This window comes from Leucoraja erinacea, chromosome 23 (assembly GCF_028641065.1).
Source record: "Leucoraja erinacea ecotype New England chromosome 23, Leri_hhj_1, whole genome shotgun sequence".
NCBI classification, from domain to species: domain Eukaryota; kingdom Metazoa; phylum Chordata; class Chondrichthyes; order Rajiformes; family Rajidae; genus Leucoraja; species Leucoraja erinaceus.
This window is the reverse complement of record NC_073399.1, coordinates 11,951,760-11,966,747: the sequence shown is the minus strand read 5'-3', so window position 1 is coordinate 11,966,747 and position 14,988 is coordinate 11,951,760. Positions and strand designations below refer to the sequence as shown.

General features: G+C 43.1%; 1 protein-coding gene across 10 annotated transcripts in view; it reads left to right on the top strand.

Moving 5' to 3' along the window:
* The window catches only part of usp36 (ubiquitin specific peptidase 36), a 76,482-nt gene that overhangs the window by 18,842 nt on the left and 42,652 nt on the right, over nt 1–14,988 (top strand). For all 10 annotated transcript variants that reach the window (XM_055653883.1, XM_055653874.1, XM_055653875.1 and 7 more), the window contains one exon: nt 12,547–12,808. In XM_055653883.1, coding sequence (XP_055509858.1) covers nt 12,556–12,808 — 253 coding nt within the window. In that variant the 5' untranslated portion in view covers nt 12,547–12,555. The remainder of the gene's footprint in view (nt 1–12,546; nt 12,809–14,988) is intronic.

Sequence of the window (14,988 nt, the reverse complement as noted above, 5' to 3'; positions counted from 1 at the left end):
GTAAGGGGATGAAAATTAGTGGGGTCACTGTAGAATATGTTTCATTCAAGTTAAGCTTAGATAATCCAAATTGTAGAAACAAAGAGAATGGAAGTAGACTGTGGAATGGGCCTTTCAATCCTTCAAGTCTACTCTGTCGACAAAGTCAAGAGAGTTTAATTGTCATATGCACTGGAACAATGACATTCTTATTTCTGCAGCTTTACTGGCACAATAAATGCAGCAACACAACGAATAAATAATATAACAACTTATCAGTGATTCTAGGTAAACTAGATCTTTATAGTGCCAGTGAAAGTATGTTGTGCAGCCATAGCAATCAGTCTGTCGTAGCTGTACGAATCCCAGGTATGTTTGTGGTTAGGGTTGTGGAGGGTAGTTCAGGCATCTGATGGTTATTGAGAAGAAGCTATTCTTGAACTTGGAGGTATCGGTTCTTGGGCACCTGTACTTCTTCCCGATGGTAGCAGTACAAAGAGCGATTCCTATGCAAGGTGCACCAATGATCCTTTCAGAGGTCAGTCACTTGCAACAGACACTTGCAAGTAGTATAACTAAAAACATCTAAAAGTGTACAAGAGGCTGCAGGAAGGCATTTAAGAATGGGAAAACAATGATAATTTCACCATTATTCCAAGTACAAATTTCAGAAACTTCAACCCAACCAGAAAATCAATAGTTTGAAAAAAAAAATTGAAAATCTGAAATAAAAGCAGAAAACTCTCAATGTTTTGTTTTCACACCTTACACTTCCTAGTCTCTGTGTCTCCCTCTCTGTTTCAAAGGTCTTCCTGAATTCCCTGTCAACTTATACCCTCTCATTTTAAAATCGGTTACCCTGGGAAAAGGACTTCTTCTTACGTATGGCGTGCACAGCCTAAAGTTGTAGGCCAACTTGTTCTATTTACTCTTATTTGATTGTGCACGCCAGGTTGATTGCATTCGTCGAAACAGGGCAGACCATGTGAAGATTGCAATCTCCCACTCCGGGAAAAGGACTGAGTGCTCACTTTATCCATGTCCTCATAATCTTGTACAGGTCAAAAAGGTCCTTCCTCAGCCTCCTTCACTCCAAATAAAAAAAGGTTTCAGCCTATCCAACCTCTCCCTATTCCTCAAGCACGGGTAACATCCCGGTGAATCTCTTCTACAACTTTTACAAATAATAACCTTCTTCCAATAGCTGGGTAACTAAAATAAATGATGCTTTATTGTCACATGTCACAGTGATATTCTTTGTTTTGCCCACCCAAGGTATGCAAAGAGTTTGCACATAAAGGGCAATGACAAAGTTACAAGTATGCCATTTTAGCACAAACCATTTTTAACACATTCCATTTCCTTAGTTCTGGGCACACTGGGTTCTCCTTTGTTCTCCCTCCTGGGAGGAGTCAAAACAGAACAGTCCTCCCCGAGTGTGGTCTCACCAAGGATTTGTACAGCTGCATCATGATGTCCTGACTTTTTACTCCGTACTCTTCCCAGTGCCAAAAGCCACCTTTACCACACCCTGCCTGACTCGCCACTTTCAGGGATCCATGCGCCTGTACTCCCAGATCTCTCTGTTCTCTCTTGAACCTTGTTGATGTACTTCCACAACCCACTGTTTCTGTTTTTGTGCTGAACCAATTGTTTATTATTTTGATAGACATAAAAGGCTGCAGTAACTCAGCGGGTCAGACAGCATCTCTGGAGAAAAGGAATGGGTGACGTTTTGGGTCGAGACACTTCTGAGATGCTGTCTGACCTGCTGAGTTAGTCCAGCTTTTTGTGTCTTGTGTTCGGTTTAAACCAACATCAGCAGTTCCTTCCTACATCTGTTTATTCTTTTGTGCGGGTTATGGACAGTGGAACTGGTTCTTAAGAGTGGAAAACAGATTTAATAACTCTGAAAGGAAGCAGCAATTCTGTTTCCTTCAGGTATCCCCATTTCATGCTGATCCTTGTGTAGGAAGCTGGTTGAAACCGAAGATAGACACAAAAAGCTGGAGTAACTCAGCGGGACAGGCAGCATCCCTGGAGAGAAGGAATGGGTGACATTTTGGGTCCTTTGTTGCCTGCCCCGCTGAGTTACTCCAGATTTTTGTGTCTACCTCATGCTGATCCTTGCATTCCAGTCAAATTGTGTTTATGCAGTTAGATCACTGCAATGCACACATAATATAAATTGTGCTAAAGGCTTATGGAACCTTTTTCTCTCGCCTTGCACTGAGTGTTGTGACAGTCACTGCAAACCATCGTATAGGTTAAATTTTTTTTGGAAAAAAAGTCGTCCGATTTTGTTGGTAATCTAAAGTGATATTTTAATCGAAGAATCGTCAGTTCGCCAAAATTAGAGAAGTATTCGTGTCCTCGATCGATTTCAACAATTAAAATTAACATTGAAGCGGGTATGACTGAGGCCCAGAGCAGTGCATTAAATGTTTTCTAAGTGCAACTAATCAAAATATTGGAATATCAAAGAATGTCATGCCAAGCATAAGAAAATTGTGGGTTGCAGGCACCAACACTCACTGCTCCCCTACCTGAACACAGCTGAGTTCAGAGATGCTCTAAATTTCTCTCAATCTCTCAAATTTCACTGCGCCCAGGTACGTGACAATAAAGTATCGTCAGATGCAGAATAATGTCACCTTCTGCCAGAATCCCAAACTCCTCGGAGCCATGTTGGGCGTTTTCTTGTAATTTCTAACACTGACAATCTTCTCAGCCGCCAATTAGTCCAATTCTGAAGAAGGGTCTCGACCCGAAACGTCATCTATTCCTTCTCTCCAGAGATGCTGCCTGTCCCGCTGAGTTGCTCCAGCTTTTTGTGTCTCTCCAAAGCTTTGGGAGGTTTGGCAGTCAGCTCGGCCATATGTCCAGGGTCACCAACAGTCACTGTTCTAACCTTTTGAATGAAATCATGTATTCAGAGATTATCAAATTATATAATAAAATTAAGCATTTTAAAAAGATTGGCAATATGAGATAACTGTTGTTTTAAAGTTATATTCCAATCCAGTCTGAAGAAGGGTCTCGATCCGAAACGTCACCCGTTCCTTCACTCCAGCGATGCTGCCTGTCTCACTGAGTTACTCCAGCTTTTTGTGTCTATCTCGAATCTATTAAACATGGATAATATACATTTATTTGTCTCCCTTGGAGTAGTTTCCACTCCAATTAAATGAATATAGTCACTAGACCTGTGCACGAATACATGTGCCCAGTGCACACATTTCTGACTAAGCGCAGGCTCGGCGATCGTTTCGCTGAACTCCGCTCGGTGTGCCTGAACCTACCTGATCTCCCAGTTGCTCAACACTAACTCACCCTCCCATTCCCACACTGACCTTTCTGTCCTGGACATCTTCCATTGTCAGAGTGAGGCCCAACACAAATTGAAGGAACAGCACCTCGTATTTCGTTTGGGTAGCTTGCACCCCAGCAGTATGAACACTGACTTCTCTAACTTCAAGTAGCCCTTGCTTTCCCTCTCTCTCCGGGCAGCATCTGTGGTCTGAAGAAGGGTCTTGACCTGAAATGTCACCCTTTCCTTCTCTCCAGAGAATGTAACTCAAAATGCTGAGTTACTCCAGCATTTTGTGTCTATCTGGTTGGAGATGGACAGATGACATTTTGCGTCGAGACCTTTCTTCAGACTGTGTCTTCTCCCGTGGTGTTGGCAGTTTGAAGAGGACGATTCGAAATGTCGTCTGTGGGTTCCCACTCCAGATGTTTTCTGATCCACTGAGTTCCACCAGCAGTTTGTTTTATAGTAAGGTGGTCTAAAGATACAGGGAGAAGGCAGGGGAATGGGGTTGAGAAGTAGGAAAAATAGATCAACCATGATGGCGGAGCAGACTTGATGGGCTGAATGGCCTGATTCTGCTCCTATGTCTTAAGAGCTGCTTTCTCTTGTTCGAATAGTATTGTGGAATCCTTTAGGGTCCTAGGGTTTTTGTTTTATTAGCTTCTCAACCAACAGGGCAGCTTTTTCTCAGTGGCTGATATGTGCTCGGATATCTGGAAGACTGATGTCTTTTGAACTCAGTTTTCTGTTTGACATGAAATATGCCAGTGTGCTTACTGTGATCCACGATTTTATAAATCTACACGTCTTGTAAGTGCAAAAATGCTACTGGCATTTAATTGCCTTTTGAATTTAGTTTGTTTTCCATGGAGTTAATGACGTCGTTTTTAGTATGTTATGCAAATAGGAATTTCTCAGCTTGCAAGCTGTTAGGCCAGTTTATATATAGGACACATCACTTGGTGATTTACTGTGAAAATAATGATGATGCCGATCTTTTGAGGTATGTTTCTCTTTCTTGACTCTGAGCTCTGTTCCTGCGGCACACCAATGTTGTAACTATATTTTTGTGCTGTTTGTTCTACTCGACTGCCTTGCCATCTGTGGTGTTCTGCAAGTTTCCTTTTGCTTTAGAGATGCAGCACAGAAACAGGCTCTTCGGCCCACTAGGTCTGCGCCGACCAGCGATCCCCACACTTTAACTATCCTACACCCACTAGGGCCAATTTTTTTTTTTACATTTACCAAGCTAATTAACCTACAAACCTGTACATCTTTGGAGTGTGGGAGGAAACCGAAGATCTCTGAGAAAACACAAGCAGGTCACGGGGAGAACGTACAAACTCCGTACAGACAGAACCAGTAGTCAGGTTCGAACCCTGGTCTCCGGCGCTGTAAGGCAGCAACTCTACCGCTGCGCCACCGTGACCATGTTGCTGTGTAAATATATGAAAGGAATTTTAAATTATCAATGAACGCGTCCACAAAATATGGCAAAATATGACCAAAAAAACACACTGTTGGTGGGCCAGGCAGCATGTGTGGTCTGAAGAAAGGTCTCGACCCGAAACGTCACCCTTTCCTTCTCTCCAGAGAATGTAACTCAAAATGCTGAGTTACTCTAGCATTTTGTGTCTATCTGTGGTTGGAGATGGACAGATGACGTTTTGGGTCGAGACCTTTCTTCAGACTGTCTTTTCCTGTGGTGTTGGCAGTTTGAAGAAATGTCGTCTGAGTTCCCACTCCAGATGTCTGATCCACTGAGTTCCACCAGCAGTTTGCTGGATTCAGCACCACTGTCTCTTGCTTCTCCATGGGTAATTATTGGAAAGTTGTTGAATGAAAAGGTGTTAATTGTGAATTTGACAATTTCTAGACAGGTCTGGAAACTTTTTAATTTAAATCTTTTTATTTGAATTTTGAATTTAACAGCAATTTGCATACATACAATGATAACAGACAGTGATAGTCAGGACATAATTGTACAACAGTATGTAAACGACCCTCAAAACCCTTACCCTTACCCACCCTCGCCACCCGGGGACAAACAACACTCACATACGTACACATCCACACAAATACGATAAGATAAACAAAATGGGAAAAAAAAAGTGTGGGGCGGGAGGGGGGGGGAGGGGTTGAGGGGATAGCAGCTGCAATAAGACAGAGCAGTGATAGAGGGCACTCAGTCCTCTTCCGAGTCCGGAAACAAGTTAAGAGAGTTAACAAGTTCCAGGAAAGGGTTCCATGTATCTAGGAATGTCTTGGTAGAGCCTTTGAGAGAGAACCTAAGTTTTTCAAGCTTTAAGTTGTAGAGCACCTCCTTGATCCAGCGGGCGTGTGTCGGGGGACAGGTAAGCCTCCAGTTAAGCAAAATCAGTCTCCGGGCTAACAAGGTTGTAAAAGCCAGGACCCGCTTCAATGCAACAGAGAGGTTGGTGTTGGGAGGAATACCAAAAATAGCTGATATGAATCTCCCCTAAGCTGGATCTAATGGCTGGAATTAGCCGTGAAGTCGCCTCGGTTCTGGCCTGATGGGCCAAAAGCTTCCCAGCTTTATCCCCAGATTCAAAAAAGTGTTGCCTAGATTTAAGCAGTCGTAGCTTGGCTTTATTAGTAGACATGAGGTCAAAGTCTGTTTGTAACCTAAGGCTATCTTTATAAAAATTATGGTCTGGGTCAGATGCGTATTTATCATCAATGTCCTTTATTTTTCGTAACCGGTCTGCCATTTGGGACGTCTCGGTTCTTTTCAGGTTGGAGACAAAAGAGATAAGTTGGCCCCTAATATAAGCTTTGAAGCTTCCCAGAGTATACCTCTTGCTATGTTCGGCGAGTCGTTCAGCTCAAAATATAAAATGATTTGAGAGTGCAGGAATTGCTTGTAGTGAGCCTCTGCTAGTAATGAGGAGTTGAACCTCCATTGTTTAAAGGGGTTAGTTCGTTTACGAAAGTGAAGATCGAGGGAAGTCGCAGCGTGATCTGATATCACGATACTATGATACTCGCTAGATTTGATTTTGGAGAGCAGTCTGTTATCTAAGAGGAAGAAGTCTATACGGGTATAGGTACGGTGCACGTGGGAAAAAAATGATAATAATTTAGTCGTGGGAAATGTATTTCTCCATGGGTCAGTGAGCCCAAGTTGTTTGGTAAAAGCATGCAAAGTCCTACCTGATTTAGTTAAAGTGGAGGCTATGTTCAAATCTCCACCCACAATAATATAGTAATTTTCAATGTTTGGGAGAGATGCAACAAATTTGGTTACAAATGAGCTGTCATCCCAGTTGGGACTGTAAATACTGGCCAATATGACAGGTGTGTCTTGCAGTTTGCCAGAAACTATGACAAAGCAGCCAGCAGGGCCTTCCACCGTTTTCTGTTGTTCGAACATAACGTTTTTACGAATCGGGATAGCAGTACCCCTAGCCCTATAATTAAATTTTGAATGAAATAAGTGGCTAATCCAGCCTCTCTTAAGCCGTGTTACCTCTCTGTTGCGAAGGTGTGTCTCTTGAATAAAAAATATATCACCCTTAAGGTATTGCAAGTGGGCCAAGATCTTATCGGTCTTAGTAGGACCCCCCACTCCCCTCACGTTCCACGAGACAAATCTAAGAGTGTCGTTTGTGTTGGCCATATTTAGCTAATATCCAAACGAGTGGGCAGGGCGCTGTAATACTGCAAATTGAGATGGAAGAGCAAATCGAAGCCAGCTGCTGAGAGTGGGGGTGTGGGTGGTAAAAGGAAAACATAAATAAATAGATAAAAAGATATAAAAACGTCTGGAAACTTTTTTATAGCAATAAAATGTTTTAAGTTCCACAGATTTTTCTCTTCCTTCACACCACTACTGCCGTGGCCATATCCATAGAAAGTCATTAAAAAAAAAGGGTTTCAGGGCAGAACGGTGGTGCAGCGGTAGAGTTGCTGCCTTACTGCGCCAGAGACCAGGGTTCGATCCTGACTACTGGTTCTGTCTTCACGGAGTTTGTACGTTCTCCGCGTCACTGCGTGGCTTTGCTCTGGTTTCCTCCCACGCTCCAAAGACATGCAGGTTTGTAAGTTAATTGGCCTCTGTAAAATTGCCGTTAGTGTGTAGGATAGAACTAGTGTACAAGTGATCTCTGGTCGTTGCGGACTCGGTGGACCGAAGGGCCTGTTTCCGTGCTCTATCTCTTAACCAAGCTAAACCAAAATCTGCTTTGGAGTTGATCTTCAGGCCAGATAAATTAATTTTGTCTTGTAAATATTTCTTCTGACATGTCTGTCATGTTGTGAGCCCTCAGTTTACTGAAACACTTGGAAGAATCCAAGTGTGGATAGAACTGGTTCCCCATTTGGTGCATGTCTTCGTGTTGATCCAGTGCTGCTGCCATAAAACAATTAGTGCAGGAGTAACTCAGCGGTTCAGGCAGCATCTCTGGAGAACAGGAATAGGTGCCGATACGGGCCGGGTCTCTTCCGACTGCTGAGTTGCCTCAGCTGCCGGTCCTGCTGAGTTACTCCAGGATAAGTTCATGTGTGCTAGGAGCAGAATTCGGCCCATCAAGCCTACTCTGCCATGCAATCATGGTTGATTTTTCTTTTCCTCTCAGCTCCATTCTCCTGCCTTTGCCCCATAACCCCTGACACCCTTACTATACAAGAATCTATCAATCTCTGCCTTAAAAATATCTATTGACTTGGCCTCCACAGCCTTCTGTGGCAATAAATTCCACAGATTCACCACCCTCTTACTAAAGAGCACTTAGTTTTTACTGGAGATTTCAGCGTCTGCAGTTCCTTGTGTGCCCTGTGCTTCTGCAAGTTGGACTGATGGTCATTCTCACTTTATTAGTGAAACTGGACCTGTTTCAAGTCTAAGACCCGAATTGCAAGGTGTTCCTGCAAAAGTAGGCAAAGTTTTGTAAGTGTTCTCGTTTGGCCGTCTTGTTGAAGATGATATATATATTTTTTCAAATGCTTCTGTTTCGTCACCAAAATAATAAAATGCAATATTTTGAACTGCCCTTTAAAAAAAACAAAAAACTTTTTTTTTAATATTACCCACGTCCTCCTTTCCATAATGCACTGTAGTCAACTATGTATGTATTGTTATGTCTGTATTGTCTGGCACATTAGTACCTGCACTGATGTACAGCGCTTTGGTCAACGTGAGTTGTTTTTAAATGTGCTATACAAATAAAATTGACTGACTGAACATTGGTTTGAATTTTGTACCGTATCCAACAAATACAAAAGTGGCTGTTGATTTGAAAGTGAAATGGACAAACATTTACTGGATTTCTTTTGGAATTTATGATTGATTTTACTAAAGCTGATGAGTCACAGATGGTTTGATTTCAAGATAGGAGTCCAGGCATTGAGGCATGTAGTCTGTAATCCAGGTACGTTATGCAAGAGTCACGTTATGTCATATGCTGAGAGAATGGAGTGGCTGGGCTTGTATACTCGGGAGTTTAGAAGGATGAGAGGGTATCTTATTGAAACATATAAGATTATTAAGGGTTTGGACACGCTAGAGACATGTCTCCGATGTTGGGGGAGTCCAGAACCAGGGGCCACAGTTTAAGAATAAGGGGCAAGCCATGTAGAACTGAGACGAGGAAACACTTTTTCTCACAGAAAGTTGTTAGTCTGTGGAATTCTCTGCCTCGGAGGGCGGCGGACTCCGGTTCTCTGGATGCTTTCAAGAGAGAGCTAGATAGGGCTCTGAAAGAAAGCGGAGTCAGGGGATATGGGGAGAAGGCAGGAACGGGGTGCTGATTGTGGAGTCAGGGAATCCAACGACTTTTCCCTGTCGGGTCTCCGTTGTCGTTGGGGCCTAGCACCGTGGAGCACATGATCACTCTTACACACACACACTGGGGACAATTTACATATATACCAAGCCAACTAACCTACAAACCTGTATGTTTTTTGAGTGTGGGAGGAATCCGAAGAATTTGGAGAAAACCCACGTGGTCACAGGGAGAACATCCAAACTCCATACAGATAAACACCCATATTCGTGAACGAACTTGGGTCTCTTGTGCTGTAAGGCAGCAACTCTTGTCGCCGTGCCACCAATATGTTTTCAAAAAGAGTGATGCATATTGTGAACTCAAATATGCTTTGCCTCGTGTCTCAGATATATTAAACCACTTTTTTAATGGATTGTACAGTTTCAGTCTTTACTTAAACCTCTGCTTCGGAATCTAATCTCCCCCTGTATAATCGGGTGTTGATGGAACAAGGATAGAGTTCCCCTGGTCCTCGCCTTTTACCCCACCAGACTACACAACCAACACACCATCCTCTTACAGTTTTGTCACCTCCAACGTGATCCCACCACCACTACTCATATCCTCCTATCCCCACCCCTTTCTGCCTTCCGCAGAGACAGCTCCCTCCGCAACTCATCCCATCTCTGACAAACCACCCATTCCCCAGATACTTTTCCAATTTCAGGGTCTAACCAAACAACTCCCCACCCCAACTATTATATTCTTCCTCTCCCCTGTGCCCTAGTTGGACACGTGCTTATTTCTCCCTTCCCTCTCCCCCTTCACCTACATTCCTCTAGCTTCACAATTCGCAGCTCCTTTTACCTCACAACTTCTGTCTTTTCATCTCTGGCCTTTGTCCAACCATCAGCCTATAAAGACGCCTCCCTCCCCCCCCCCCCCCCCCCCCCCCCCTCAACCTGTATTAGATAGCCTTACTTTCTCCCCCCCCCCGTCCCAGTTCTATGTCCTACTGTCTCCGCCTACTTCCTTTCTCTTTCCCCCGACCCCCACCCCCCTGACATCAGTCTGAAGAAGAAGAAAGGGCCTCGACCCGAAACGTTTCCTGCTATTCCTGCTATCCATAGATGCTGCCTCACCCGCTGAGCTTCTCCAGCATTTTTTGTCTACCATCGACTGTTCCAGCATCTGCAGTTCTTTCTTAAACATTCACCGATTACATGCCAGGCTTTGATCTTCCCCATCTCTCTTCTAACCACCTCCTTCCCCCCCACCCCCTCCTCCCACCAGAATCTGATCAGTCTGAAGAAGGGTCCTGACCCAAAATGTCACCTATCCATGTGCTCCAGGGATACCACGTGACCCACTGAGTTACTCCAGCACTTTCTGTCTTTGTTTGTGAAAAGCAGCTTCTGCAGTTTCCTGTTTCTACTTTTTGATTTAATTCATTCTTTTTTGGGATGTAGATGCCACTGACAAGGTCAGCATTTATTGTCCTTCTCTAAACATCTTTGAGAAGGTGGTGGCAACCATGTGTCATGACCTGCTGCTAGTCTCCAAGTAAAGGTACTCTCAAGTCACCTTGAGTTGGCAGATCCAGGATTGGGACCTAGTGATGACGAGGAATTGATAATTCCCATGTCAGAGTGGTGTGCTACTTGAAGGAAACCTATAGGTGGTGGTGTTCCCTTGCATCTGATGTCCTTGTTTATGGCCATGATCATGGGCTTGGAAGTCGCAGTACATTTTGTACATGGTACGCATAGCGGTCACTAAATGACAATGGGTGCTGAAAGGAATAAGTGTTGAAGAATTACAAACACAAAAAGCCGGAGTAATTCGGGCAGCATCTCTGGAGAGAAGGAATGGGTGACATTTTGGGTCGAGAACCTTCTTGAAGAATTGTTTTGTCCTGGATGTTGTCAAGCTTCTTGAGAGTTGTTGGAGCTACATTTGTCCAGGCAAGGTGAATAGTATTCCATTATACTCCCGTGGAAAGGAGTCACTCGCCATAGGATACCCAGCCTGTGGCTTGTTCTTGTAGCCACAGGATTCATGTGGCTGGTCCACTTGACTCTCTGGTCAATAATGATACAACGGATGTTGATGGTGAGGAATGTGGAGACTGTAGTGCTATAGAAGGTCAAGGGTAAGTGCTTTAGCTCACTCTTATTGAAGACGATTATCGCCTGACACTTGTCTGATTTGCTACTTAGTAGCCCATAACTGAATGAATTCTAAGCCTAAATCCATGTAAATAATTCCAGATAATCCAGTTCTTATTTTATGTCTTTGGGAGGATATATTTTGAATTACTGTGAGTGGGGAGATAAAATACAAAATTAATGTTTTGGGGGTAATTATCAGTAGTAGTGGAGAAGTACAATTTAAAATCTATATATAGCCTGGGTGAATAAATTGTGAACTGTGGCACTTTGCTGCATGGATAGGCTATGTGCTGTGGCCCTAGGAATTTTATGAGGAAAAAATAGAGTATCTTTTCCAGTTGTATAACTCCAAAAGATCAGAATTTAACCGAAGCATGATTAAATCCGTAAATCCCTCCCTCAACAGAACAATGTGTTCTGTTATAATATATTTCACAGGTGTGAAACATGGAGGAGTATACACTATTCCTAGAACTTTTGTTTCTAAACTCTACCTTCTGGAGCAAGTTGCTTCTTAACCCCCAAGTCTGATCTCTGTTAAAAAAGGCAGTTGAGCTTTTCCTAGATCTAACTAAAAAGCCAATATATATTTCTCTTTCGAAACAATGGTTTAAGTGTGTCACCACAGTTAGAGGCATAAGGTCATCGAGAGAAACAGCACAGTAACAAGGTTATAATGAATCCTTGGTGAAAGGCAATCCAATAACTTTATTTGAATTGATGCATAACTTTTTCTATCACTTTTAGACTTTACTTTAGACTTTTGAGATTCAGGTCCTTCGGCCCACCGAGTTCACGCCGACCAACCCATACTCTAGCACTATTCTATGCTAGGGCCAATTTACAATTAAACCCAAAGCCAACTAGCCTACAAACCTGCACATACGTCTTTGGAGTGTGGGAGGAAACTGAAGCACCCAGGGAAAACCCACTCAGTCACAGGGAGAACGTACAATCTCCATACAGACAGCACCCGTAGTCAGGGTCGAACCTGGGTCTCTGACGCTGTAAAGCAGCAGCTCTGCCGCTGCGCCACCGTACCGCCCTCAAAATGCTTCTCTTTGCTTGAGTTTCATTTTTTCCCTAAGGGGACAGATTCTCAAGCATGGAATACCTCGTGAAGTCTAAATGTAGTTTCACTAACTCCGCGATTCCCAATTTATTCAACTTGTAGAATGGAGAGTGGGTGGAGGGTCGGGAGAATGATTTACAGGCCAAATTGTAGTTTATTTAATTTAATAAACGTATTGTGATGGTTTTGGTTTAGACTGCTGCTGTCTGTGTGATATATTTGTATTGATTAGTTGAGCATGCTACTGGCAGGAGATGAATGGCCTTGTTGCATTTTGTCTTGCAGTGATGCACCATGCCTATAGTAGACAAATTGAAAGAAGCTCTAAAGCCTGGACGGAAAGATTCGGTTGACGAAGGTGACCTCAACAAGTTGCTGGCGGCTTCAGCAAAGAAGGTCCTTCTTCAGAAAATTGAATTTGAGCCTGCCAGCAAGAGCTTCTCCTATCAGCTTGAATCACTGAAGAGTAAATATGTCATTTTGAACCCTAAATCCGAAGGAGCTGCTGGTGAGCAAAATGTCTGTTCCACCCCAACGAAAAAATACGGTAAGGGCATTCAACTGCTGTGAACGACTTTTTATTTCTGATTACATTCTGCAGTTCAATGAATATCGTGCTATTGGTCATGTTGGGAATGCTAGCAGAGCTTGACTTGGGCTGTGAAACTGTTACCAATGTGTAATATGACCAATTGTAAATCTCAGTTAAAATGCTTAAATGCCTGAACTGATCGTATCTATGTATGGTATATCTGATCTTTTAAGCTTAGTATAGAGATACAAGATTTCTGAAAAAATACACAAAAGACCATCATAATATGCCTACAGACTTACTGGATGAAGCAATGAAGACAAAGGCGGAATCAGCGAATCTAATATCGTACTTGTATAACATCATCTTAAACATAGAAATACCCACAACTGATGGAATTAGAAGAGACTGGGAACAATAATTAGCTATAAAAATTTCAAAAGAGAGCTGGGATAATCACTTATTACAGGTGCATAAATGTTCGATCAACGTACGACATACTCTCATCCAATTCAAAACATTACATAGACTATATTATTCAAAAACTAAAATAAATAAACTCTTCCCTAATGTCTCACCAATTTGTGATAAATGTCTGTGTCAAGAAGCTACCATAGTGCATTCTTTTGTTTTTTGTACAAAAATACAAAAATTCTGGAACGAAATATTTGACATCTTTACAAAATTAATTAAAATAAAACTGGTACCAAAACCAGAATGGATTATTTTTGGAATATCGGAAGGTAACCCTGAATTAAACGTGTTTCAGAAGAATTTATTACGGGCCTTGGAACCAGACACTTTTCGTAATTCGGAATTTTTCGGCTTTCGGATTGTAAGATTTTTAGCGTAGATTTTAACGGCTGGCTCAGTGGTAGAGTGCTCGGTTCATATCCGCAAGGTCGCGAATTTCCGTCTTGATCCCATACTTAAATTTTGAGAAAAATGTAGTTTTTACTTGCAACAATAAAATATGAGGGTTGGATATCATTCTCTGCGAATATCTTAGTTTGAGAACACTGTGTGGCCACATTTGGAAGAGATGACCATTCTCAAAAGCCCTCTTCTCCAGGTCCCTCCAAAAGGAATCCGCTCCCCCGATGGGCCACTACAGTGACAAGTGGCAGTTTGCCCCAAGCTACACCCCTCATCCGCAACCTGGGTTCCTCTGTTTGGAACTAGAGTTGCTACAGTCTCTGGATCTCCGTGCTTGCAGTCGGTGTCCCGTTGGTGTCTCCGGCCACAATAGACAGGAGCTGAGAACTGTGTACCGCCCTTGCCCCCTCCCTCTGTAAACAAAATAAATTAATACAGTTCCAGTCTCAGCTCCTGTACAGGGGGGTGGCCGGAGACGTCACAGCCCGAGCTGTGCCCCCTCATCTGCAACCCCAAGAATAAATAGACGTACTGCTGCTGGCTGGATCTGGCAAGGGGTGGTGCAAAAAAACACACATGGCCGGGAAGCAGAAGGGTGTACAAATAAAACGTTCCCACGCAAGACTCAACAACAAAACAGACATGGTTCGAGGACCGACCGGAGGTTCCGCTGTCACCCTCTGGCGGGCCCGGTAGTCCCCTTTTCTGCGGAGTCTAATGTTATAATAGAACACTTGTTTCTCCTTTCTTTTTCCTTCTTTTCTAGGGTCTACTTTCTTTCTTTACTTCCTTCTCTAACTTCTTTTCTAAGGGGCTTTCTTTTCTCAACACTCTCCTGCACCTTCACGACTCTTGCGCACTTTCTTTACTTTCTCTACTATCTTTTTCTTAAAGCTCAAAAAATGAAGCGGTACAAAAAATGTATTAAGACATATGTGTTGTGTAGTGTTGTAACTTACCGTACTTCCAATAATAAAAAAATAAATAAAAAGAGATACAGCATGGAAACAGGCCCTTCAGGCCACCGAGTCTGCACCGACCAGCGATTTGCATACACCAGCACTATCCTGTACACATCGGGGACAATTTACAATTTTACCAAGCCGATTGAGCTACAAATCTGGAGTGTGGGAGGAAATGATATCCAAGGGAAAAACTCACGCAGGTCACGAGGAGAACGTAGAAACCTCGTAAAGATAACACCCATGGTCGGGATCGAACCTGAGTGTCTGGCGCTGTAAGGCAGCAACTCTATCACTGCACCACCGTGCACCCTGTTTGGATAGCATGCAAAAAAAAAACAAAGCTTTTCACTGTAC